Here is a 27,957-nt window from a genome sequence, read left to right on the forward strand (position 1 = left end):
CTGAGTCCCAAAACATCAAAAGTAGGGAAGTTGAGAGTGCAGCCTTCAGTCTGTGGCCGAAGGTCCAAGAGCCCCTGGCAAATCACTGGTTTAAGTCCAAGAGTCCAAAAACTGAAGAACTTGGAATCCAATGTTTGAGAGCAGGAAGCATCCAGCATGGGAGAAAGATGAAGGCCAGAAGATTTAGCCAGTCTAGTCCTTCCACATTCTTCTACTTTTATTCTAGCCATGCTGGCAGCTGATTAGATTGTGCCCACCCAGATTGATGTACATTAACTGCTATAAAAACATATACAAAATATATATTCCTTCTATGTGTGTTTGTGTGTATGTATTTTTTATATTTATTCACACATATATTTATCCTTTAAGGTGCTCTTAATTTCTTACTATGGATTTTAGTTACTAACAATGTCATTTTCTCTCAGCCTGATGACTTCCTTTAATATTTCTTGTAAGACAGGTAACCACAAAATTCTGTAGCTTTTGCTTATCTGGGAATGTCTTTATTTCATTTTCATTTGTAGAGGACAGTTTTGCTGGATAGAGAATTTTGGGTGGACTTTTTTTTTTCTTTCAGTGCCTCTCCATTATCTTCTGATCTCCATTGTTTGTGATTTAAAGTCAGGTTAATTGTATTACTCTTCTCTTTCACATGATGAGTCATTTTTCTCTTGTTGAGAACAAATATTGATTTCAGTATATTATTTGTGGATTTTGGCTTTCTGAGGTTTAACTATAACGTATCTAGACATAGATATCTTTGTGTTTACTGTGTTTGAGAGATGTTAAGCTTCTAGGTTCTTTTGATTAATGTTTTTCACAACTTTGAGAAGTTTGTGGCCATTATTTTTTCTTTATCTTTCTCTCCCTTCTCTCTTTCTGAGACTCCAATTTTACACACGTGGGTATACTTGATGGTATCCCACAAATCTCTAAGTTTAGTTACTTTTAGTATAGAAACCATGTGCCTGTACGGCACTGTGGAGTAAGTCCTGGAGCCTAACAACAGAGTCCCAAAATACATAAAGTAAAAATGACAGAAATGAAACAAAAATAAACATATCAAAATTATAGTTGGTGACTTAAATCCTCCAGTCTGAAAAATTGATCACACCAACTAGACAGAAAGTAAATAAGGGTAAAAGTGACCTGAAAAACACTACAAAACTGTTTGACTTAGTTGATGATTTTACAACACTGTATTCAGCAACAGCAGAATGTACGGTTTTTCAAGTGCTCATAGAGTATTTCCCCATATAGATTATATATTATATAATAACGTACAGATAAGAGGATTAAAATAATTCAAAGTATATTCTCTCATCACAGAGGGATTTAATTAGAAATAAACAACAGAAAGAAGCTGGAAAAATCACAAATATTTGAAAATTAAACATCACACTCCTAAATAACTCGTGGGCTTCAGAAGGAATTTCTAGAGTAATTATGCTTTTAACTAAAAAACCAAAAATATATTGATGTACATGGAATGCAGCCATAATTAAAGGGAAATGTATAGCTTTAAATAACTACATTAGGAAAACAACCACAAAAGTTTCCATCATAATCTAAACTTCTACCTGAAGACACTGGAAAAATAAAAGTCAACCAAAAGTAAACATAAGGAAGAAATAATAAAGATCAAATTAAAAATCAATTCAATAGAGAATAGAAAAACAATAGAGAAAATCAATGGAACTACAACCTGGTTACTTGAAACGCTATAAAATTGATAACACTTTAGTCAGACTGAACAAGATAAAAAGCAAGAAAACAGAAATTGCAAAGTCAGGAGTGAAAATGAAGAATACAATTAGTAACCCTGTAGAATCATATGGAAATGTTATGAACAACACTATGTCAATGAATTTGACAACTTGGATGAAGCAGACATATTCCTAGAAAGACATAAGAGTAACTGGAGAAAAAAAGCCACATGTCTGGATAGACATATTACAAGTAAAGAAGTATTTTAGTAAATAACACCATACAGAGCAGAGGTCAGCAAAATTTTTCTGTAAGGAGCTAGATAGTAAATATTTTGGGCCATATGCAACCTCTGTCAGTTCTTTTTCTCCTATTCCTCCTCTTCTGTCTTCTAACACTTTAAAAGTATAAAATTTATTCTTAGTTTACTTATGAGTCATACAAATATAGGCCATGGCTTGACTTTAACATGTGAGCAATAGTTTATCACTCCATGTCATAGAGAAAAGCTCAGGACTAGCTGACTTTACTGGTAAATCCCATCAGATATTTAAATAATAATACCACTCCTACAAAAAAAAAAAAACTTTCACAAAATAAAGAATAAGATTATTCCTAAATTCATCCCAGTTCAGTCCACAATTTCCTAATTCAGCCTAACAGGTCAGAATTACTTTGATACTAATAAAAGAAATCACAAGAAAACTACAAACTAGTATGTCTATGGTCTCCATAAAATATTAGCAAACCTCATTTAGCAATATATAAAAAGATTATATACTATGACCAAGCGGGATTTATCCTGCCAGTGGAAGATTGGCTTGACATCCAAAATCAACTAACGTAATATACCATATTAATAGAATAAAAAACATATCAGATTATCTCAGTGTATGCGATAAAATAAATTTGACAAAATAACCTGTACCCAATCATAATAAAATCTCAACAAATTATGAACAGACTGAACTTTCTCATCCTGATTAACGGCATGAAAAAACACTCACCTTAAACATGAAAGCTTCAAAAGACTGAATGCTTTGCCTATAATTTTGGTAGCAAAGTAACAATGTCTGTTTTCACTACTTTTATTCAGCCTTGCACTGGAGATATGAGACAGTACAGTCAGATAAGAAATTGCAATAAAAGCCTTCCAGGTTGGAAAGGAAAAAGTAAAACTCTTTTTAATCTCAGACTACATGATCCTGTATGTAAGAAAAACAAAAACAAAAACAAAACTCCTCTGAAATCTACGAAGAAACTTCTAGAACTAACAAATCTATTTAGCAAGATGTCAGGATACAGTATGTATAGCAAAAATCATATGTGTTATAATACTAGTAATAATCCAAAAGTGAAATTAAGAAAAATATTTTTATAGTTGCAGTATAGAAAATAGCACTTTGCAATATATTAAACAACAGAAATATAAGACCTATACATAGAAAAAATATAAAATGTTGAGATAAGTTTTAAAAGATCAAAAAGAATGGAAAAAACATTCCATGATCATGGAGGACTCAGTATTGTTAAGATAGAAATTATCTCCAAATTTATCAATAAGTACACGGCAATCCTTGTCAAAATTCTAGTAGTACCTTTTGTAGAGATTGACTAGCTGATCCTGAACCTATATGGTGCTACCTAGGACTTGAATAGTCAAGGCAATTTTGAAAAAGAAAAACACAATTAAAAGACTTACACTAGCCAATTTTAAAACATACGATAAAGCTGCAATAATCAACAGAGTGTGGTATTAACATAAGATCAACATAGATTACGAACCTAGAAGACGCTCTCCTCTCAGAAGCTGCAGCCGTGATGGAAGTTTGAATGTTGAGCCGCTGTGAGGCGAGGCCGGGCTCAGGCGAGGGAGATGAGAGACAGAGACGGCGGCGGCGGCCGCGGCCCGCCCGGCCCGGCCGGAAGCCCCTCTCAGCGCCTGTGAGCAGCCGCAGGGGCAGCGCCCTCGGGGAGCCGGCCGGCCTGCGGCGGCGGCAGCGGCGGCGTTTCTCGCCTCTTCTTCGTCTTTTCTAACTGTGCAGCCTCTTCCTCGGCTTCTCCTGAAAGGGAAGGTAGAAGCCGTGGGCTTGGGCGGGAGCCGGCTGAGGCGCGGCGGCGGCGGCACCTCCCGCTCCTGGAGCGGGGTGGGGGGAGAAGCGGCGGCGGCGGCCCCGGTGGCCCCGGTGGCCCCGGCGGCTGCAGCTCCAGGGAGGGGGTCTGAGTCGCCTGTCACCATTTCCAGGGCTGGGAACGCCGGAGAGTTGGTCTCTCCCCTTCTACTGCCTCCAACGCGGCGGCGGCGGCGGCGGCGGCGGCACATCCAGGGACCCAGGCCGGTTTTAAACCTCTCGTCCGCCGCCGCCGCACCCCCCGTGACCCGGGCTCCGGAGGCCGCTGGAGGAGGCAGCCGTTCGGAGGATTATTCGTCTTCTCCCCATTCCGCTGCCGCCGCTGCCAGGCCTCTGGCTGCTGAGGAGAAGCAGGCCCAGTCGCTGCAACCATCCAGCAGCTGCCGCAGCAGCCATTACCCGGCTGCGGTCCAGAGCCAAGCAGCGGCTGAGCGAGGGGCATCAGCTACCGCCAAGTCCAGAGCCATTTCCATCCTGCAGAGCCCCGCCACCAGCAGCTTCTGCCATCTCTCTCCTCCTTTTTCTTCAGCCACAGGCTCCCAGACAGGACAGCCATCATCAAAGAGATCGTTAGCAGAAACGAAAGGAGATATCAAGAGGATGGATTCGACTTAGACTTGACCTATATTTATCTAAACATGATTACTATGGGATTTCCTGCAGAAAGACTTGAAGGCGTATACAGGAACAATATTGATGATGTAGTAAGATTTTTGGATTCAAAGCATAAAAACCACTACAAGATATACAATCTTTGTGCTGAAAGACATTATGACACCGCCAAATTTAATTGCAGAGTTGCACAATATCCTTTTGAAGACATAACCCACCACAGCTAGAACTTATCAAACCCTTTTGTGAAGATCTTGACCAATGGCTAAGTGAAGATGACAATCATGTTGCAGCAATTCACTGTAAAGCTGGAAAGGGACGAACTGGTATAATGATTTATGCATATTTATTACATCGGGGCAAATTTTTAAAGGCACAAGAGGCCCTAGATTTCTCTGGGGAAGTAAGGACCAGAGACAAGAAGGGAGTAACTATTCCCAGTCAGAGGCGCTATGTGTATTATTATAGTTACCTGTTAAAGAATCATCTGGATTATAGACCAGTGGCACTGTTGTTTCACAAGATGATGTTTGAAACTATTCCAATGTTCAGTGGCGGAACTTGCAATCCTCAGTTTGTGGTCTGCCAGCTAAAGGTGAAGATGTATTCCTCCAATTCAGGACCCACACGACGGGAGGACAAGTTCATGTATTTTGAGTTCCCTCAGCCGTTACCTGTGTGTGGTGATATCAAAGTAGAGTTCTTCCACAAACAGAACAAGATGCTAAAAAAAGGACAAAATGTTTCACTTTTGGGTAAATATATTCTTCATACCAGGACCAGAGGAAACCTCAGAAAAAGTAGAAAATGGAAGTCTATGTGATCAAGAAATTGATAGCATTTGCAGTATAGAGCGTGCAGATAATGACAAGGAGTATCTAGTACTTACTTTAACAAAAAATGATCTTGATAAAGCAAATAAAGACAAAGCCAACCGACACTTTTCTCCAAATTTTAAGGTGAAGCTGTACTTCACAAAAACAGTAGAGGAGCCGTCAAATCCAGAGGCTAGCAGTTCAACTTCTGTAACACCAGATGTTAGTGACAATGAACCTGATCATTATAGATATTCTGACACCACTGACTCTGATCCAGAGAATGAACCTTTTGATGAAGATCAGCATACACAAATTACAAAAGTTTGAATTTTTTTTTATCAAGAGGGATAAAACACCATGAAAACAAACTTGAATAAACTGAAAAGGGACCTTTTTTTTTTTTAATGGCAATAGGACATTGTGTCAGATTACCAGTTATAGGAACAATTCTCTTTTCGTGACCAATCTTGTTTTACCCTATACATCCACAGGGTTTTGACACTTGTTGTCCAGTTGAAAAAAGGTTGTGTAGCTGTGTCATGTATATACCTTTTTGTGTCAAAATGACATTTAAAATTCAATTAGGATTAATAAAGATGGCACTTTCCCATTTTATTCCAGTTTTATAAAAAGTGGAGACAGACTGGTGTGTATACGTAGGAATTTTTTCCTTTTGTGTTCTGTCACCAACTGAAGTGGCTAAAGAGCTTTGTGATATACTGGTTCACATCGTACCCCTTTGCACTTGTGGCAACAGATAAGTTTGCAGTTGGCTAAGAGAAGTTTCTGAAGGGTTTTGCTGCATTCTTGCATGTATTTGGGTTAGGGGAATGGAGGGAATGCTTAGAAAGGAAATAATTTTATGCTGGACTCTGGACCATATACCATCTCCGGCTATTTACACACACCTTTCTTTAGCATGCTACAGTTATTAATCTGGACATTCGAGGAATTGGCTGTTGTCACTGCTTGTTGTTTGCGCATTTTTTTAAAGCATATTGGTGCTAGAAAAGGCAGCTAAAGGAAGTGAATCTGTATTGGGGTACAGGAATGAACCTTCTGCAACATCTTAAGATCCACAAATGAAGGGATATAAAAATAATGTCATAGATAAGAAACACAGCAACAGTGACTTAACCATATAAATGTGGAGGCTATCAACAAAGAATGGGCTTGAAACATTATAAAAATTGACAATGATCTATTAAATATGTTTTCTTAATTGTAACGACTTCTCCATCTCCTGTGTAATCAAGGCCAGTGCTAAAAGTCAGATGCTATTAGTACCTACATCAGTCAACAACTTACACTTATTTTACTAGTTTTCAATCATATACCTGCTGTGAATGCTTCATGTGCTGCCTGCAAGCTTCTTTTTTCTCATTAAATATAAAATATTTTGTAATGTTAAAAAAAAAAACATAGAAGACAAACATCAGAAATAAACCCATCCACTATGGTTAACTCATTTTTGAATACGGTGTAAAGTCAGTTTAATGATGAAATAATATTATTTTCAACAAATAGTACAGAAATTAAACTATGCAAAAATACTAATACTATTAATAATGATCTTGGATCATTACCTCACACCATACCCCAAAATTAACTCAGAACATGGCAAAAACCAAATATAAGAGCAAAAACTATGAAATTTCTAGAAGAAGACAGAAAAAAAATTATGACTTTGGCTTAGTTGTTTCTTAGAAGTAACAGGAAAAGCATAATTCATAAAAGATAAATTGAAAAATTGGACGTCATCAAAATAAAAAATGGTTTATCTTCAAAGTCACCTGTTAAGAAAATGAGAAGACAAATCATAAAGCAGGAAAAAATTTTTGAAAGTCATGTATCTGATAAGGGACAGTTAAAACTAAATAAAAACACAAACCATCCAATTAAAATGAATAAAGGGTTTGAATAGGTATGTCATCAGAGATCATATAGGAATAACGAATAAGCAAACAAAAGATGCTCAATATCATTAGTTATTAGAGAAACAAAATTTAAAAACCACAATGAGATGACACTACACATTTGCCAGAATGATGATTATTAAAAAAGACCAAGTATTGGAGAGGATGTGAAAAAACTGGAACCTCACACATTGACGATAGAAATGTAAAATGAAATAGCCAATTCAGAAAACATTTTACAAGTTTTCTTTGTTTTTGTTTTTAATTTATTATGCCCTTACCCTATGACTCAGTAATTCCACTTCTAGATACCTACCAAATAAAATTAAAGTTTATAACTTCACAAAGATTTATTTATTTTATTTTTTATTTTATTATTATACTTTAAGTTCTAGGGTACATGTGCACAACATGCAGGTTTGTTACATATGTATACATGTGCCATGTTGGTTTGCTGCACCGATTAACTCGTCATTTACATTAGGTATTTCTCCTAATGCTCTCCGTCCCCCATGCCCTCACCCCATGACAGGCCCCGGTGTGCAATGCTTCCCGCCCTGTGTCCAAGTGTTCTCATTGTTCAATTCCCACCTATGGGTGAGAATATACGGTGTTTGGTTTTCTGTCCTTGTGATAGTTTGCTCAGAATGATGGTTTCCAGCTTCATCCATGTCCCTACAAAGGACATGAACTCATCCTTTTTTATGGCTGCATAGTATTCCATGGTGTATATGTGCCACATTTTCTTAATCCAGTCTATCATTGATGGACATTTGGGTTGGTTCCAAGTCTTTGCTATTGTGAATAGTTCCACAATAAACATATGTGTGCATGTGTCTTTATAGTAGCATGATTTGTAATCCTTTGGGTATATACCCAGTAATGGGATCACTGGTTCAAATGGTATTTCTAGTTCTAGATCCTTGAGGAATCGCCACACTGTCTTCCACAACAGTTGAACTAGTTTACAGTCCCACCAACAGTGTAAAAGTGTTTCTATTTCTCCACATCCTCTCTAGCATCTGTTGTTTCCTGACTTTTTAGTGATTGCCATTGTAACTGGTGTGAGATGGTATCTCATTGTGATTTTGATTTGCATTTCTCTGATGACCAGTGATGATAAGCATTTTTTCATGTGTCGTTGGCTGCATAAATGTTTTCTTTTGAAAAGTGTCTGTTCATATCCTTTGCCCACTTTTTGATGGGGTTCTTTGATTTTTTTCTTGAAAATTTGTTTAAGTTCTTTGTAGATTCTGGATAATAGCCTTTTATCAGATGGGTAGATTGCAAAAATTCTCTCCCATTCTGTAGGTTGCCTGTTCACTCTGATGGTAGTTTCTTTTGCTGTGCAGAAGCTCTTTAGTTTAGTTAGATCCCATTTGTCTATTTTGGCTTTTGTTGCCATTGCTTTTGGTGTTTTAGTCATGAAGTCTGTGCGCATGCCTATGTCCTGAATGGTATTGCCTAGATTTTCTTCTAGAGTTTTTATGGTTTTAGGTCTAACATTTAAGTCTTTAATCCATCTTGAATTAATTTTTGTATAAGGTGTAAGGAAGGGATCCAGTTTCAGCTTTCTACATATGGCTAGCCAGTTTTCCCAGCACCATTTATTAAATAGGGAATCCTTTCCCCATTTCTTGTTTTTGTCAGGTTTGTCAAAGATCAGATGGTTATAGATGTGTGGTGTTCTTTCTGAGGCCTCTGTTCTGTTCCATTGGTCTATATCTCTGTTTTGATACCAGTACCATGCTGTTTTGGTTACTGTAGCCTTGTAGTATAGTTTGAAGTCAGGTAGCATGATGCCTCCAGGTTTGTTCTTTTTGCTTAGGATTGTCTTGGCAATGTGGGCTCTTTTTTGATTCCATATAAACTTTAAAGTAGTTTTTTCCAATTCTGTGAAGAAAGTCATTGGTAGCTTGATGGGGATGGCATTGAATCTATAAATTACCATGGGCAGCATGGTCATTTTCATGATATTGATTCTTCCTATCTATGAGCATGGAATGTTCTTCCATTTGTTTGAGTCCTCTTTTATTTTGTTGAGCAGTGATTTGTGGTTCTCCTTGAAGAGGTCCTTCACATCCCTTGTAAGTTGAATTCCCAGGTATTTTATTCTCTTTGTAGCAATTGTGAATGGGAGTTCACTCATGACTTGGCTCTCTGTCTATTCTTGGTTTTATAGGAATGCTTGTGATTTTTGCATTTTGATTTTGTATCCCAAGACTTTGCTGAAGTTGCTTATCAACTTAAGGAGATTTTGGGCTGAGACAATGGGGTTTTCTAAATATACAATCATGTCGTCTGCAAGCAGGGACAATTTGACTTCCTCTTTTCCTAATTAAGTACACTTTATTTCTTTCTCTTGCCTGATTGCCCTAGCCAGAACTTCTAACACTATGTTGAATAGGAGCGGTGAGAGAGGGCATCCCTGTCTTGTGCCAGTTTTCAAAGGGAATGCTTCCAGTTTTTGCCCATTCAGTATGATATTGGCTGTGGGTTTGTCATAATTAGCTCATTATTTTGAGATACATTCCATCTATACCTAGTTTATTGAGAGTTTTTAGCATGAAGGGCTGTTGAATTTTGTTGAAGGCCTTTTCTGCATCTATTGAAATAATCATGTGGTTTTTGTCTTTGGTTCTGTTTATGTGATGGATTATGTTTATTAATTTGCATATGTTGAACCAGCCTTGCATGCCAGGGATGAAGCCCACTTGATCTTGGTGGATAAGCTTTTTGATGTGCTGCTGGATTTGGTTTGCCAGTATTTTACTGAGGATTTTCACATAGATGTTCATCAGGGATATTGGTCTAAAATTCTCTTTTTTTGTTGTGTCTCTGCCATGCTTTGGTATCAGGATGATGCTGGCCTCATAAAATGAGTTAGGGAAGATTCCCTCTTTTTCTATTGATTGGAATAGTTTCAGAAGGAATGGTACCAGCTCCTCTTTGTACCTCTGGTAGAATGCGGCTGTGAATCCGTCTGGTCCTGGACTTTTTTTTTTGGTTGGTAGTCTATTAATTATTGCCTCAATTTCAGAGCCTGTTATTGGCCTATTCAGGTATTCAACTTCTTCCTGGTTTAGTCTTGGGAGGGTGTATGTGTCCAGGAATTTATCCATTTCTTCTAGATTTTCTAATTTATTTGCATAGAGGTGTTTATAGTATTCTCTGATGGTAGTTTGTATTTCTGTGGGATCAGTGGTGATAGCCCCTCTATCATTTTTTATTGCATCTATTTGGTTCTTCTCTCTTTTCTTCTTTATTAGCCTTGCTAGCGGTCTATCATTTTTGTTGATCTTTTAAAAAAACCATCTTCTGGAATCATTGATTTTTGTAAGGGTTTTTTTGTGTCTCTAGCTCCTTCAGTTCTGCTCTGATCTTAGTTATTTCTTGCCTTCTGCTAGCTTTTGAATGTGTTTGCTCTTGCGTCTCTAGTTCTTTTAATTGTGATGTTAGGGTGTCAATTTTAGATCTTTCCTGCTTTCTCTTGTGGGCATTTAGTGCTATAAATTTCCCTCTACATACTGCTTTAAATGTGTCCCAGAAATTCTGGTACATTGTGTCTTTGTTTTCGTTGGTTTCAAAGAACATCTTTATTTCTGCCTTCATTTTGTTGTTTACCCAGTAGTCATTCAGGAGCAGGTTGTTCAGTTTCCATGTAGTTGTGCGGTTTTGAGTGAGTTTCTTAATCCTCAGTTTGAATTTGATTTCACTGTGGTCTGAGAGACAGTTTGTTATAATTTCTGTTCTTTTACATTTGCTGAGGAGTGCTTTACTTCCAACTATGTGGCCAATTTTGCAATAAGTGCAATGTAGTGCTGAGAAGAATGTATATTCTGTTGATTTGGGGTGGAGAGTTCTGTAGATGTCTATTAGGTCGGCTTAGTGCAGAGCTGAGTTCAAGTCCTGGACATCCTTGTTAACTTTCTGTCTCGTTGATCTGTCTAATATTGACGGTGGGGTGTTAAAGTCTCCCATTATTATTGTGTGGGAGTCTAAGTCTCTTTATAGGTCTCCAAGGACTTGCTTTATGAATCTGGGTGCTCCTGTATTGGGTGCATATATGTTTAGGATAGTTAGCTCTTCTTATTGAATTGATCCCTTTACCATTATGTAATGGCCTTCTTTGTCTCTTTTGATCTTTGTTGATTTAAAGTCTGTTTTATCAGAGACTAGGATTGCAACCCCTGCTTTTTTTTTTTTTTGCTTTCCGTTTGCTTGGTAGATCTTCCTGCATCCCTTTATTTTGAGCCTATGTGTGTCTCTGCACATGAGATGGGTCTCCTGAATACAGCACACTGATGGGCCTTGACTCTTTATTCAATTTGCCAGTCTGTGTCTTTTAATTGGGGCATTTAGTCCATTTACATTTAAGGTTAATATTGTTATGTGTTAATTTGATCTTGTCATTATGGTGTTAGCTGGTTATTTTGCCCATTAGTTGATGCAGTTTCTTCCTAGCATCGACGGTCTTTACAATTTGGCATGTTTTTGCAGTGGCTGGTACCAGTTGTTCCTTTCCATGTTTAGTGCTTCCTTCAGGAGCTCTTTTAGGGCAGGCCTGGTGGTGACAAAATCTCTCAGCATTTGCTTGTCTGTAAAGAATTTTATTTCTCCTTCACTTATGAAGCTTAGTTTGGCTGGATATGAAATTCTGGGTTGAAAATTCTTTTCTTTAAGAATGTTGAATATCGGCCCCCACTCTCTTCTGGCTTGTAGAGTTTCTGCCGAGAGATCCGCTGTTAGTCTGATGGGTTTCCCTTTGTGGGTAACCTGACCTTTCTCTCTGGCTGCCCTTAACATTTTTTCCTTCATTTCAGCCTTGGTGAATCTGACAATTATGTGTCTTGGGGACGCTTTTCTCGAGGAGTATCTTTGTGGTGTTCTCTGTATTTCCTGAATTTGAGTGTTGGCCTGCTTTGCTAGGTTGAGGAAGTCCTGAATAATATCCTGAAGAGTGTTTTCCAACTTGGTTCCATTCTCCCTGTCACTTTCAGGTACACCAATCAGACGTAGATGTGGTCTTTTCACATAGTCCCATATTTCTTGGAGGCTTTGTTTCTTTTTACTGTTTTTTCTCTAAGCTTCTCTTCTTGCTTTATTTCATTAATTTGATCTTCAATCACTGATACCCTTTCTTGCACTTGATCGAATCAGCTACTGAAGCTTGTGCACGCGTCATGTAGTTCTCGTGCCATGGTTTTCAGTCCATCAGGTCCTTTAAGGTCTTCTCTGCACTGTTTATTCTAGTTAGCTATTTGTCTAATCTTTCTTCAAGGTTTTTAGCTTCCTTGTGTTGGGTTTGAGCATCTTCCTTTAGCTCGGAGAAGTATGTTATTACCGACCTTCTGAAGCCTACTTCTGGCAACTCATCAAAGTCGTTCTCCATCCAGCTTTGTTCTGTTGCTGGTGAGGAGCTATGATCCTTTGGAGGAGAAGAGGCACTCTGGTTTTTAGAATTTTCAGCTTTTCTGCTCTGGTTTCTCCCCATCTTTTTGGTTTTATCTACCTTTGGTCTTTGATTATGGTGACCTACAGATGGGGTTTTGGTGTGGTTGTCCTTTTTGTTGATGTTGATGCTATTCCTTTCTGTTTGTTAGTTTTCCTTCTAACTGTCAGGTCCCTCAGCTGCAGGTCTGTTGGAATTTGGTGGAGGTCCACTCCAGACCCTGTTTCCTGGGTATCACCAGTGGAGGCTGCAGAGCAGCAAATATTGCAGAACAGCAAATATTGCTGCCTGATTTTTCCTCTGGAAGCTTTGTCCCAGAGGGGCACCCAGCTGAATGAGGTGTCAGTTGGCCCCTACTGGGAGGTGTCTCCCTGTTAGGCTACACGGGAGTTAAGGACCCACTTGAGGAGGCAGTCTGTCTGTTCTCAGAGCTCAAACACCGTGCTGGGAGAATTACTGCTCCTTTGGAGCTGTCAGACAGGGATGTTTAAGTCTGCAGAAGTTTCTGCTGCCTTTTGTTCAGCTATGCCTTGCCCCCGGTGGTGGAATCTACAGAGGCAGGCAGGCCTTGTTGAGCTGCGGTGGGCTTCACCCAGTTCGAGCTTCCCCAGCCACTTTGTTTACCTATTCAAGCCTCAGCAATGGTGGAGGCCCCTCCCCCAGCCAGGCTGCCACCTCACAGTTCGATCTTGGACTGCTGTGCTAGCAGTGAGCAAGGCTTTGTGGGCATGGGACCCACCGAGCCAGGCGTGGGATGTAATCTCCTGGTGTGCTGTTTCCTAAGACCGTTGAAAAAGCCCAGTATTTGAGTGACAGTGTCCTGATTTTCCAGGTATAGTCTGTCATGGCTTCCCTTGGCTAGGAAAGGGAACTCCCCCGACCCCTTGTGCTTCCTGGGTGAGGTGATGCCCCGCCCTGGTTCAGCTCACCCTCCATGGGCCACACCCACTGTCCAATCAGTCCCATTGAGATGAACCAGGTACCTCAGTTGGAAATGCAGAAATCACCTGTCTTCTGCATCGATCACGCTGGGAACTGCAGACCAGAGCTGTTCCTATTCAGCCATTTTGGAATGGACCAACAAGATTTATATAAGAACATTTATAGTGGCATTATTCATAATAGGTTAACAACTGGAGCAATCCAAATGTCCAAAAATTGATGAGTGGATACATAAAATATGCTATATCCATAGAATGAAAAAATTTTCTGCAACGAATATGTAGCAAATAACTGAAATATGCTACAACATGAATGAACACCTCAAATGTTAGGCAAACTTAAAGAAGTCAGAAACAAAGACTGCATATTGTAATATTCTGTTTTTATAAATTTTTCAGAAAAATGAAATCTATGGGCCGGGCATGGTGGCTCAAGCCTGTAATCCCAGCACTTTGGGAGGCCGAAGCAGGCAGATCATGAGGTCAGGAGATTGAGACCATCCAGGCTAACATAGTGAAACCCTGTCTCTACTAAAAATACAAAAAAATTAGCCAGGTGTGGTGGTGGGCACCTGTAGTCCCAGCTACTTGGGAGGTTGAGGCAGGAGAATGGCATGAACCAGTGAGCAGAGATCATGCCACTGCGCTCCAGCCTGGGCAACAGAGCAAGACTCCATCTCAAAAGAAAAAAAAAATCAAATCTATGGAGGCAAAGAATAGATAGGGGGCTGCCTGGGGTGGGGAACCTCAGAGAATAACTGCTAAAGGGCAGAAAGGATCTCTTGGGGGCAATGTGAATGTTTTAAAGTATTTTGAGATGCTTGTAAAACTCAATAAATTTACTATAAATCATTAAACTGTACCTTACAGAGAGTGAATTTTATGGCATGTAAATTATACTTCAATAAATCTATAAAACTGAGCAATAGCTGCTATTTTTATAATAAAGCAAGACCAGGTTTGCTCATATATAAGTAATATCTATTAACATAAACATGTCACTTATTTCTTTACTCTGAACCCCACAATTCACGTGGCATCTTTCCAGGAAGCATTCATCATGATCTGTTCCAGGGTCAAAGCTAGAACTTCCTCTCATCAGAGAACGAGGAGGATTGCACTGGATCAGCTTCCAGCATGACATCCAAAAATACCCAGCAGGGGTGACATCCATCCCCACCCAGAGACTTTGATTTGTTTTGTTTCTGTCTGATTTATACCATGTGACCATTCTTAATCAAAATGCCCCAGGAAAACCATGCACCAAAAAGAGATATATCCTAGAAAATAAGGAGGATGGTGATGAAGAGACCCTCCCACACCACTAGTTGGAGGACAGGAATAAACTGAAGCAGATGAAGACTTCTTGTGTTAGCGTAGTGATTAATGAGATGCTGGAGTAGGAGTCAGCCCTGTAGACAAGAAGTGCAGACTTCAGAGATAGAGGGACAGCAGGTACAGGGTCTCAGATGGGTAAGAGAACATGGACTATAGAAAATGGTCAGAAGTTCAGGATTGCCAGGATGAAAAATAGCTGGGATAAGGTGTTCAAGATAAGCTAATTTCTGGAGTTCAGATCACAAAATACCATTAAGCCAGGCGAAGAAATTTAAATTTTATCTTGAATATGAAGGAGAAGCATGGAGAAATGGTGAGGGGATCCAGTAGCATGATCACATTTGTCTACAGTTATCCCTCAGTATCTTGGGGAATTGGTTCCAAGACCTCCCAAGGATAACAAAATCTACAAATGCCCAAGTCCCAGATAAAAAATGTTATAGTATTTGCATATAATCTTTGCATATACTCCCAAATACTTTAAGTCATCTGTAAATAATTCATGGTACCAAATACAATACAATGTTATGTAAATAGTTGTTATACTGTATTGTTTAGAATAATGACAAGGAAAAAAGTCTGTATGTGTTCAGTATAGACACAATTTTTGAAAAAAATATTTTTGATCTGTGGTTGGTTGAATCCAGGGATGTGGAACTTGTGAATACAGAGGGCCAACTCTCTGATGCATATCACTTTTGCAAGAAGGCCAGAAGGGTAAGGCACGAGGCTAAGAGTTCAGTAAGCAAGGGTTTTTAATCTTCTAGGTGTTTGCTAAGGACACCTGACCACTGGAGATGAGCCTCCCAAGATAGATGATGGTGTCTCCAAAAGAGGACATGGTATTGGGAGGACGATGAACTCTCTGTTAGGGACAAGTTGAGTTGAGGAGCCTATGAAATATAGAGATGGAAATATCTAGTAGGCAGCTAGAGAATAAGTTTGAAACTAATGAGATATATACTTCAAGTAATAAATTAGATGATATTGTCTAAGATGTATGCATAGGTTAAGAGGAAAAGAATAAAAAGTCCAGAAATAAGGACAAAATAAGGAAAATGAGAATAGAAAGAGCCCACAAAGAAGAGTGAGGAATGGCTAGTATTGTAGCATACAAACAGAAAAGAAGAATGAACAAGCAATGACTTTTACAATAAAATATGTATTATGTTTTCTAGATTCTTTTCTAACATATTAAAGCTACTTTTTAAGGAGGCAAAACCAGAACAGAGGCTCTGTGACTTTACTTTTTGGTAACCTCAAAACAGAAGTTTCACATCTGAGCTCAGCACCCAGGGCCCCACAGTAGTCTATGCTTTTGTGAAAAATAAATCAATCTATTCAAGGTCCCAGGTCTGATCTCATGTGGATAGAGAACACTTCCCTGAGATTCAGCATATCCAAGAGAGAAGAATCATCTATCTGTAGGATAGTCTCCCATTGGTAAGGGTAGTCTCCAAAGAGATTTAGGGCTGAATCCAGGGACATTGTTGAAGACTATTCTTTGCCAAAGTTGGAGCCTTTTCTCTTCCTTAGGCCTCATGCAGATTTAGCTCAAATTACATTTATTTAGAGGGAGATTAGTGAAAATAATCATTAATCACTTATTTCAAGTGAAAATAAAAATTTATTCCAAGTTCAAAGTCATAGATTGAGGAACTGAAGTCATCAGGTGCAGGACTGGGGTCAGGAAAGGGCAAGGACTTTGTGTGGCTGTGTATGAAGGAACGAGTTTAACATGAGGAAGGAACCATGAACCAGAGATAAAGAAAGCCTGTGCAGAAAGTTAAAGGATCCTTTTCCTGTTTCTTAGCTGACAAAGACTTTCTTCAGCTAGCCATAAGGCAACTGTCAAATATCATCACATTTATCTTGAAGGATAAAATTTGTGCAAGCTCAATTGAACATCAACAACTAGATGCAAGGAAGAAGTCAGCCAGGATGACTATGGGGCTGGGTCATTTCTCAGCTTGTTAGAGACTGAGCCAGAGATAGTCTTTAGTCCAGACTGTTACTTAAAGCACACTGGTCCCTCAAGGCTGAGGAGTCTGGGAAGATTTGCAGGGGTTTCTGTAGTTTAAGATAAGGTTTCTGAAGGCAAGATGTCCTCACCTTAGAGGCGACCCTTTCTGTGCAGAGTGTCGGTATCTATGTAGCACTGTGTATTCACTGCTTGCACAGAGGTACTGAGAGGTATGTGAGGGGCTGGCAGACTCCAGGGTCAGGGGAAAATGCTCTATCCTTATTCTGGAGACTGTTGACTCAGAGGAAAGATCTCCCTTCTCTGTGGAATTAACCCATGGGAATGGTGGATGAGGTGTAATTCCATTCCTGGATCTTGACCAGTACATTTTGTCATGGCCCATGGTTTGAGAACATTCCAGAGTGATCTTCTTTCCTGTCCCTATAACATGGTATCTTGGGGTCTGGTAGATTTCAGCTTCCATAAGGCCTATGGGAAGAGACAAAAACTGACAACAGAGTTCATGATGAATTTTGAGGCTGAGCCATGCACAAACCCAGCACAGAGGAAGTGTTCCTTCTAGATTTTGGAATGAACTGTTCCTATTACTTACCTGCCTCCAGAAAATAAAAGGCCACTTGGCGGAGGAACCTGATAGTCATGGCACAGTTGGGGCTACAGAGGATGTCTCCCAGTAGTGGGGAAGCAGGACGGGCTCTTGATAAAGTCATTGTGTGTGTGTGATGACACAGCCCCTGCAAACTTCCTGGGTCCCACAGCCATCCTGTTGAAACAGTTTCATCTATATCCTTTTAACCCATCAAATGACGAATATTTTTGTTCACGTCCCTCATCCAAAGTAGGCTTCATGCTTTGCTTATCTTAACTCAAGTCTTTAATATTCTTATAAAATATTCCATTGCAACTGTTTTATAAGCTATGAGCATAAAAACTACATAGCTTTGAATGCCTATAATAGCGGGATTTTACCTAATTAAAAAGATTGGGAAAGGAAGTGGCATTTGAGTTGAGTTCTGAAGGATGAACAGGAATGAACTCTGCAAACCCAAGAGAGAAGAACATGCAGAAGAGAGAACCAGTGAACAGCGTGGCTTGATCAGACAAGGAGCAAGAGAACTTGTTAGCATTAAACGGGGCAATCTATATAGACACATGTAAAGAGCTTGGAGCAGTAACTGGGATTCACTGAGTCTTCAGAAAATATGGTGTTATTATTGTGTGATAGTAACTTTCTCAGTCTCATTTTTCATTGACTTGGTGTTCAGGCCTTATCAGCTTAATCAACTTAGCCTTTGCCTAGGATGATTTTAGTCCATCTGCCTTTTAATTTCACAATCAATCATGACAGAACAGAAAATACAATCCAATACATGCTTTGGTAATACTGCTAAAAATGGTTTGGGTGCTGCTGCGGTAAACAATGTCTAAACCAAGTGCCATTCTCCCTCCGTCCTTTCCCCCATTTCTTCTTAACAGAAAAGCCTTTGGTTTTGATTGTGAGATACAAAGATTAATCCCAGAATTTCTCCCAGCTTTGTCCACTTCCTTTGCCCTAGTTCACTGAGATTTACAGTTGGTATTTACTAAAATTTTTGTTCACACGATGCTGACATGGGGTTTGGGTTTTTATGATTATATCTCTACTATTTGAACACCATGTCTTCAAGTCTGTATGTACTTACATATAACACATGTGGGCCCCTGCTCACTCTTCCTCTGTCATGTGTCACGAAGGCATATAACAGTTTTGATTTACCAAACCCTGAAATACTCTTATCCTATCAGTGGCTCCTTTAAGACAAAAGTAACCATTAAAATAATTAATGAGATTTGGCCTTAGACCTTACTATGAAATCTGGTCTTAGTAGTAAGTGCTGAGAACAGCAAAAGTATATTGAATTTTACTGCCCCTTGCTGAAAAAAAAGGTATTAGAGGTTTGGGGAGATTCTGACAAATTTTAAAGAAACAGGAAAGCGGAAGGCTCCCAGTTGTTCTCAATGTAAGATGACTTAAGGATGAGTGATGAGTTGATGAAAGTCTTCGGCAGTGACTGGGTGTAAAATCTATACCTCATAGTAGAAGCAACTAAGAAAGGAAAGAAGAGAAGTTCTCAACCTGGGCTTGGAAGTAGATATGAGAGAGTCTCAGGTCCTAGTCAGATGAAGGTGTACTCAAAGGCAGAGGTAACTGTCTACTCCTTGCTGCCCAGTGCAGGAATAGCTCATGCATAGCTTGCCTTTTATTGATGAAAACACTTTCGCCAAAGACTACCTTTCTGGTTTAGATAGGGAAGTCTCTGGAGAAGGTGCTGGGAATTGCTAAGTGTGAATAATTACAGAGACAGACATTATTATATATAATTCTTGTATATATCTCTATACATTTTTGTTCTAGTAAAACACCCTTTCTCAATGGAGCCTTCTTGATTCTCAGGACATGGTGGTCCTTCCAGTGTTCATGAAGTTTGCATAGGGAAGAGATACCAAGAAAGACAAGAGATAAAATGCTTAATATTCAGCCAGGAGGGAAAGATCTGGAACCATAATGTGGCAATGCTGAATTAAGACTTCATATTATGGCAAAGGACTCACCTGTCTTCAGATGAGGCACAAGGGAGAAAGACTGAGGGTTCTGGTTTCCCAAATAGTGATAAACATCTCCTAGCTCAGGGCTCTTGGACCACATGGAAGTAGGATTACCTCTGAGGTTTCATTTCCCATGCCAAGAATAGCCTGTGTCATCACAGTTCCTGTTTTCACAGAATAGAGTTTGATTCCAGAGAATCACAGACACTGACTATAGGGCATGTGTGTTGAGCTTTTATGCAGTGTCTTATGTCTGAATCCCACAGCAAGGGCTTTTTATGAGCTTCAGCACCATGTTCTCAACCCAGTGGTCCCTCGGTATTCATGGGGGATTAGTTTAAATCCACTGATGCTTAAATCTCTTATATAAAATGGCATAGTATTTGCATATAACCTAGGCACATCCTCCCATATACTTTAAATCAACTCTAGATTACTTTTAATAGCTAATACAATGTAAATGCCATGTAAATAGTTGGTATACCTCACTGTTTTAAGTTTTGTATTTTTATTGTTGTGTTGTTATTTTGTAATTTTTAAAATATATTTTTCATCTGAGGTTGACTAAATCTGAAAATGAGGACCCCATTGATACAGAGTGCCAACTGTGTACTCTACCAGCATTTGGAAGTTCCAAAGACCCTCAAATACAGCATGCATAATTCATTCCCCTCCTTCCTTCTAACTCTGCTTCTTTGCCTCTAATACTAAAACTAGGACTCCAGCCATAAACTTATTAAATATTCTAATTAGAATATATTATAGACTCACTTCAATATATGAGTATATAAATTTGTGTTAACAATTAAAACAGAACAAATATTTCATATATTTTCATATATATACATCCTCCTTTGCATGTCTTCTTTTTCAAAACTCAGATTCCATTAGGAAAACAGCTTCGATTTCCCCCAACATTCTCCCATGTATGTTTGGGATTATGTCACTTCACTCTATTTCTCAATCATGTAGTACCATCAGATATTAATATCAGATAATAATTGCTACATAAGTCTCTATACATTTTTTGTCCAGTAAAACCCCCTCTTTTTCCAGCCTTCTCTTAACCAAACATATTTTCTTTGTTCTAAAGAGACTTGTAGATGGGAGATGTGGAGGACTTAAATACACATGTACCAGACCTGGATTGCTCCGGTCTGAGCTCAGATCACGTAGGACTTTAATCATTGGACAAACGAACCCTTGACAGCAGCTACACCATTAGGATGTCCTGATCCAACATCGAGGTCGTAAACCCTGTTGTCGATATGGACTCTAGAATAGGATTGCGCCATTATCCCTAGGGTAACTTGTTCCGTTGATCAAATTATTGGGTCAATATATGTATAGTAATTCGCGTAAACTTGTTTAGTCTTAGCATAGGTTGCTCGGAGGTTAAATTATGCTCCGAGGTCACCCCAACCAAAATTTTTAATGCAGGGACAGTAGTTTAAGGCCTGTGGGCTTATTTGAGCTTTGTTTGCATTAATAAATTAAAGCTGCATAGGGTCTTCTCATCTTATTTATTCATGTTTGCCTGTTCATGGGCAGGTCAGTTTCACTGGTTGGAAGTAAGAGACAGCTGAACCCTCGTGGAGCCATTCATACAAGTCCCTATTTAAGGAACAAGTGATTATGCTACCTTTGCACGGTCAGGGTACTGTGGCCGTTGAACATATGTCACTGGGCAGGCGGTGCCTCTAATACTAATAATGCTAGAGGTGATGTTTTTGGTAAACAGGCAGGGTAAAATTTGCCAAGTTCCCTTTCTTTTTTAACCTTTCCTTAGAGCATGCCTGTGTTGGATTAACAGTATAGGTAGTAATAAACTTGTTGGGTTGATTATTAATATTAGGCTGTTAATTGTCAGTGGGTTATTCTGGTCTGATGTAGGCTTGTGCAGTGGAGAATATTTTCATGTTACTTATATTAATATTATTGCTTCTATAAAGTAACAGATTAGTCCAATGTGGTGTTAGGAGTTCAGTGGTGTGATTAGAATTTAGAGTGGTTGGATGTTGATCTTGAACGCTTTGTTAATTGATGGCTGCTTTTGGGCCGACTATGGGGATAACGTTTTTTACTCTCTACATGAAGGTTGTTTCCTAATGTCCAAAGAGCTGTCCCTCTTTAGACTAACAGTTAAATTTACAGGGGGATTAAGTGGCTCTGTAGGTAAATTTAAAGTTGAACTAAGATTCTATCTTGGACAACCGCTATCACCAGGCTCGGGAGGCTTATCACTGCTGCTCATGAATCTCCCCACTATTTTACTACATAGATGGGTGTGCTCTTTTCGCTGTTCTTGGGTAGCTCGTCTGGTTTTAGGGGCCTTGGCTTTGGTTCTCTATGTAAAGATATTTCTAGTTAATTCATTATGCAGAAGGTATAAGGGTCTATCTTTGCTATTTATGCTTGGTTAACTTTTTCATCTTTACCTTATGGTACTATGTCTATTGCGCCAGGGTAAAATTTCTATCGCCTATACTTTTGTTTGGGTAAATGGTTTGATTAAGGTTATTCAGTAGTACTATTAGTCAAGTTTAGGGCTGGAGTTGGCTCAAGGTGGTCAAATTGTGGTGAAATCTTCCGGGTGTAAGCCAGATGCTTTGTGTTAAGCTACACCTTGGTTCATCCAAGTGCACTTTCCAGTACACTTACCATGTTACGACTTGTCTCCTCTATATAAATAAGTAGGGGTTTTAGTTAAACTAATCTCTAAAGTAATATTTGAGGAGGGTGACAGGCAGTGTGTGTGTGCTTTATGGTCTCATTCAATTAAGCACTCTGCTCTTAATGTACTGCTAAATCCTCCCTGAGCCCTTAGATTTCATAAGGGTTGTCGTGAGATTTTCTGGGTGTAGAAAATTTAGCCCATTTCTTACCACCATGGGCTACACCTTGACCTAACATTTTTATGTAGATACTTGTGCTTACTTTGCAGCCTTTACTAGGGTTTGCTGAAGATGGTGGTATATAGGCTGAGCAAGAAGTGGTGAGGTAAATTGGGTTTTATCCATTATAGAACAGGCTCCTCTAGAGGGATATAAAGCACCGCCAAGTCCTTTGAGTTTTAAGCTATTGCTTGTAGTGTTCTGGTGAATAGTTCTGTTGATTTAACTATTGGAGTTTAGGGCTAAGCGTATTGAGGGGTATATAATCCCAGTTTGGGTCTCAGCTATTGTGTCTTCAGAAGTATTAAAGCCTCCTTCGTAGTTTATTTTATTTCAGCTAGGGTTTTTTACAACCTAGATGAAGCTTAGCGTTGTTAAGGATAGATCTAAAGCACTCTTTATGCCGAGTTCTATTAGCTCAGGTTAATTGTATGGCCGCGGTGGCTGGCATGAAATTAACCAACCCTGGATATTAGTATAGCTTAGTTAAACTTTTGTTTATTGCTAAAGATCTATCACTGCTGTTTCCCGTGGGGGTGTGGCTGGGCAAAGTGTTTTGAGCTGCATTTGTGCATGCTTGATACTTACTTCTTTTGATCAAGGTGATTTAGAGGGTACTTTCGCTGGGATAGGGATGCTTGCATGTGTAATCTTACTAAGAGTTAATAGAAAGGCCAGGACCAAACCTGTCTATTTACGGGGCTGTATAAGCCCATCTAGACATTTTCAGTGTCTTGCTTTAAATAATTAAGCTACATTAACTGTATATATGTTAAGTGCAAAATTGGAGTATAGAAGAAGATACAGGCAATATTCACAGTTGTAGGGTTCAGGGATTTAAAGTTGAGTTAGCAGGAGTTGGAGTAGATGTTAGTACTGGCGAGTGGTTGGTGTAGTACAAAGTAACAGGTTTTTTGGGGTGTGTAAATTTAGGGTATGGGCTTAGTAACGGATGGGCGTGCATATTAGATATAATTGTTGTAAAAGTAGAATTAGATTGGTGGGGGCTTAGTTTCTTTAAAAAATTTGCATTAGTTGAGGGGTAGCTGTCGGGGATACCCAAAGCTAAAATACAAATATTTTGGGCTCTGGCAGAGTTAAATTAAGGCTTACTTGTTTTTGGAGTTTGGCAAGGTGTCTTTTTTCCTGGGTTGATGAAGTCAGAGATGGGGGAGGGGGCATTGCAGATTTTTATTTTAAAAGTCCAATAAGGGGAGTGGTTGTGTGTGTTTGTCTATTAATTACTGTTATGTCCTTCAAGTATGAATTAATTAGCACCTTAGGGTGGTTATGCCCAGTTGGAATATTGAATTTAGGCACAACTAATATAGGTGATTGGTAGGAATCAAAGACAGGTCTGGCTGCAGGTGATGGGGAGGGGACCAGGCCTTCTGTGATGTGATAGCATACCCGAAAATTAAAATACCAAATGCATGGCAGTGCTCCTGTGACTGGTTAATAGGGTGATAGTCACTGGTCCATCAAGATGTCTACTCTTAACTAAAGAATATATAGCCTTGTGAAGAGCCAGTATAAAAAGAAAACCAGCACAAGACAAAGATACCCTCTTTCACCATTCCTATTCAACATAGTACTGGGAGTCCTGGTCAGGGCAATCAGGCAGAAGGAAGAAATAGACATCCATATAGGAAGAGAGGAAGTCAAACTATCCCTATTTGCAGATGACATGGTCCTATATCTAGAAAACCCCATAGTCTCTGCCCTAAAGCTGCTTGATCTGATAAACAACTTCAGCAGTTTTAAAATACAAAATCAACATTAAGAAATTGGCATTCCAATACACTAAAAACATACAAGCTAAGAGCCAAGTCAGGAACATAATTCCATTCATAATTGCCACACACAACAAATATCTAGGAATACAGCTAACCAGAGAAGTGAAAGATCTCTACAACAAGAATTACAAAACACTGCTCAAAGAAATCAGAGGTGACACAAACAAATGGAAAAACATTCTATGCACATGGATAGGAAGAAGCAATATCATTAAAATGGCCATACTGCCCAAAGCAATATAGATTCGATGGTATTAGGTTGGTGCAAAAGTAATTGTGGTTTTGGTGAATTTTAAATCATTATAACTAGGCTCAAGCACATCTTTATTAATCAAAATAGGAACCATTACAATCAACATATTTTTTGCCAATGAGAAATAAGTTTGTTTATTCCTGTAGCATAAAAATCTATGCTTTAGAATTCAACAAACTCTTGGAAAGCACTTTCTGCATCTTGTTGGCTGTGGAAGCATTTTCCCTGCAAAAAGTTGACAAGATGCTTGAAGAAGTGGTAGTTGGTTGGTGAGAGGTCAGGTGAATATGGTAGATGAAGCAAAAGTTTGTACCCAATTTATTCAACTTTTGAAGCATTGGTTGTGCAACCTGCAGTGAGGTGTTGTTATGGACAAGAATTGAGCCCTTTCTGTTGACCAATGCCAGGTGCAGACATTGCAATATTTGGTGCATCTCATCAATTTGCTGAGGATACTTCTCAGGTGTAATGGTTTTGCCGGGATTCAGAAAGCTGTGGTGGATCAGACTGGCAGCAGACCATCAAAGAGTGACCATGACCTTTTTTTGGTGCAAGTTTGGCTTTGGGAAGTGCTTTGGAGCTTCTCGGTCCAACCATTGAGATGGTTGTTGGCAGTTGTCATATAAAATCCACTTTTCATTGCATGTCACAATCTGATCAAGAAACGGTTCATTGCATAGAATAAGAGATGACACTTTAAAATGAAAGTTTAAAAAAAGTTTTGCTCACTTCATGAGGCACCCACTTATCAAGCTTTTTCACCTTACCAATTTGTTTCAAATGCTGAACAACTGTAGAATGGTTAACCTTGAGTTCTTTGACAACTTCTCGCCTAGTTGTAAGAGGATCAGTTTCGATGATTGCTCTCAACTGGTGATTGTCAACTTCTGATGGCCCACCACTATGCTCCTCATCTTCAGGGCTCTTGTCTCCTTTGCAAAACTTCTGGAACCAACACTGCACTGTATGTTCATTAGCAGTTCCTGGGCCAAATGCGTTGCTGATGTTGCGAGTTGTCTCTTCCACTTTACAACCCATTTTGAACTCAAATAAGAAAATCGCTCGAATCTGCTTTTTGTCTAACACCATGTGGATAGTCTAAAATAAATACCAAATAAGTAGCAAGTAATAAGTAATTAGCAAAAAACATAAAGTGAAAATGTGCATTAAAATGATGTATAACATAACCACATTTACTTAAGAATGTATTTCAATACTAAATGGCAAATTTCAACAATGCAAAAACTGCAAATACATTCGCATTAACCTAATATTCCTATCAAACTCCTAACGATGTTTTTCACAGAATTAGAAAAAACAATATTTTAAAATTCATATGGAACCAAAAAAGAGCCCGAATAGTCAAGGCAATTCTAAGCAAAAGGAACTAAGCTAGAGGCATCATGTTACCCAACTTTAACCTATACTGCAAGGGTACAGTAACTAAAACAGCATGGTACTATACAAAAACAGATATAGACAAATGGAACAGAATACAGAGCCAGGAAATAATGCCACATACCTACAGCCATCTGGTCTTTGACAAAGCTGACAAGAACAAGCAACGGGGAAAGAACTCTTTTTTCAACACATGGTGCTGGGGATAACTGGCTTGCCATATGCAAAAGATTGAACTGGATCCCTTCCTTATATCATATACAAAAATCAACTCAAGATGGATTAAAGACTTAAATATAAACCTAAAGCTATAAAGCCCCTGGAAGATAACCTAGGAAATATTATACCATTCTAGTCATATGACTTCACAAAGATTTCATGATGAAGATACCAAAAGCAATTTCAACAAAATCAAAAATTGACAAATGAGACCGAATTAAAGAGCTTCTGCACAGCAAACGAAACTATCAACAGAGTAAATGGATGATCTACAGAATGGGAGAAAATATTTGCAGACTGTGTATGCATCAAAGGTCTAATATCCAGAATCTATAAGGAACTTAAACTTACAAGCAGAAAATAGATAACTCCATGAAAAAGTGGGCAAAGGGCATTAACAGACACTTTTCAGCAAAAGGTGTACATGTGATCAACATGCATATGAAAAAATGCTCAACATCACTAATCATTAGAGAAATGCAAATCAAAACTACGATGAGATACCATCTCACACCAGTCAGAATGGTTATTATCAAAAGTCAAAAAATAACAGATCCTTACGAGGCTGCTGAGAAAAGGGATTGCTTCTATGCTGCTGGTGAGAGTGTAAATTAGTTCAGCCATCATGGAAAGCAGTATGGTGATTCCTCAAAGAACTTAAAACAGAACTTCCATTTGACCCAGCAATCCCATTATTGTGTATATACCCAAAAGAATAGAAATCATTCTGTCATAAAGACACATGCACACAGATGTTCATTGCAGCACTACTCACAATAGCAAAGACATGGAATCAACCTAAAAGGCCACCAACAGTAAGCTGGATGAAGAAAATATAGTACATATACATCATGGAATACTATGCAGCCATAAAATAATGCGATCATCATCATAGTTTGCACATAACTGTTTAACAAACCTGTACATGTCCCCATGAACCTAAAATAAAAGCTAAAGAAAAGAAATATGAAGGAACATAACAACTATGATAACTTTGAAATGCATAAACTATCACACACAAGAGAAAAGCTGAGTCTTTGTCTACAGAAGTTGTAAAAACTGTTATAGATAATCTTTGACCTGAGAATTAAAGGATGTGTGAGGATTAGCCAGGCACTCAAGATTTATTTCAAACAATAGATGTTGGTGAGGCTGCAGAGGAAAGGGAACACTTATACACTGTTGGTGGGAATGCAAACCAGTTCAGCCACTGTGTAAAGCAGTTTGGAGATTTCTCAAAGAACTTAAAATGGAGCTACCATTTGACTCAGCAATCCCACTACTGGGTATATACCCAAAGGGAAATAATTTATTCTATCATAAAGACACATGTACCCATTATGTTCATTGCAGCACTATTCACAATAGCAAGGACATTGAATCAACCTAAGGACCCATCAACAGTGAATTGGATAAAGAAAATGTGGTACATATACACCATGGAATACCATGCAGCCATAAAAAAAAAAAAAACCAAAATCATTCCCTTGACGCAACATGGATGGAGCTGGAGGACATTATCTTAAGCAATTAATGCAAGAACAGAAAATCAAACACTATATGTTCTTACTTTTAAGTGGGAGCTAAACATGGAATACACATGATTGTAAAGATAGAAACCATAGACACTGGGGCTCACTAGACAGGGGAAGGAGGGAGCAGGGCATGGGCTGAACAACCACCTGTTGGATTCTATGCTTATGGCCTGGGTGATCGGATCGTTGGGACCTGAAGTCTCAGCTTCATGCAATTTACCCATGTAACAAACCTGCACAACATGTGCCCTTTAATCTGTAATAAAAGTTGAAATTAAAAAATTAGTTTTGACAAAAAAGGAATAAAGAAGCTCATTTCAGATGAAGGAAAGAGCTTTGGCAAAGGTACACCTGTGCAATTCAGCGTGGTATA

The 27,957-nt window shown here is 38.9% G+C and overlaps 2 protein-coding genes and 1 pseudogene across 2 annotated transcripts; 2 read left to right on the plus strand and 1 right to left on the minus strand.

Annotated features, from left to right (window-relative positions):
• Positions 1-3,590: 3,590 nt before the first annotated feature.
• On the plus strand, positions 3,591-5,882 carry LOC101145839 (transcription initiation factor TFIID subunit 4-like; the record flags this gene model as incomplete). The annotated part of the gene is made up of 1 exon (XM_055351702.2): positions 3,591-5,882. A coding segment is annotated over one exon (867 nt), but the record flags the coding sequence as incomplete, so codon positions are not given.
• LOC134756931 (phosphatidylinositol 3,4,5-trisphosphate 3-phosphatase and dual-specificity protein phosphatase PTEN-like) lies at positions 4,786-5,904 on the plus strand. Its single transcript, XM_063696979.1, is given in 2 exon segments — positions 4,786-5,181; positions 5,183-5,904. Coding segments are annotated over 2 exon segments (813 nt in total). The 3' UTR covers positions 5,600-5,904.
• Positions 5,905-14,905: 9,001 nt separating this feature from the next.
• On the minus strand, positions 14,906-17,553 carry LOC101149181 (T cell receptor beta variable 25-1-like; annotated as a pseudogene).
• Between the last annotated feature and the right edge of the window lie 10,404 nt (positions 17,554-27,957).

The sequence above is a fragment of the Gorilla gorilla genome, chromosome 13 (genome assembly GCF_029281585.2).
Source record: "Gorilla gorilla gorilla isolate KB3781 chromosome 13, NHGRI_mGorGor1-v2.1_pri, whole genome shotgun sequence".
Taxonomy (NCBI): Eukaryota; Metazoa; Chordata; class Mammalia; order Primates; family Hominidae; genus Gorilla; species Gorilla gorilla.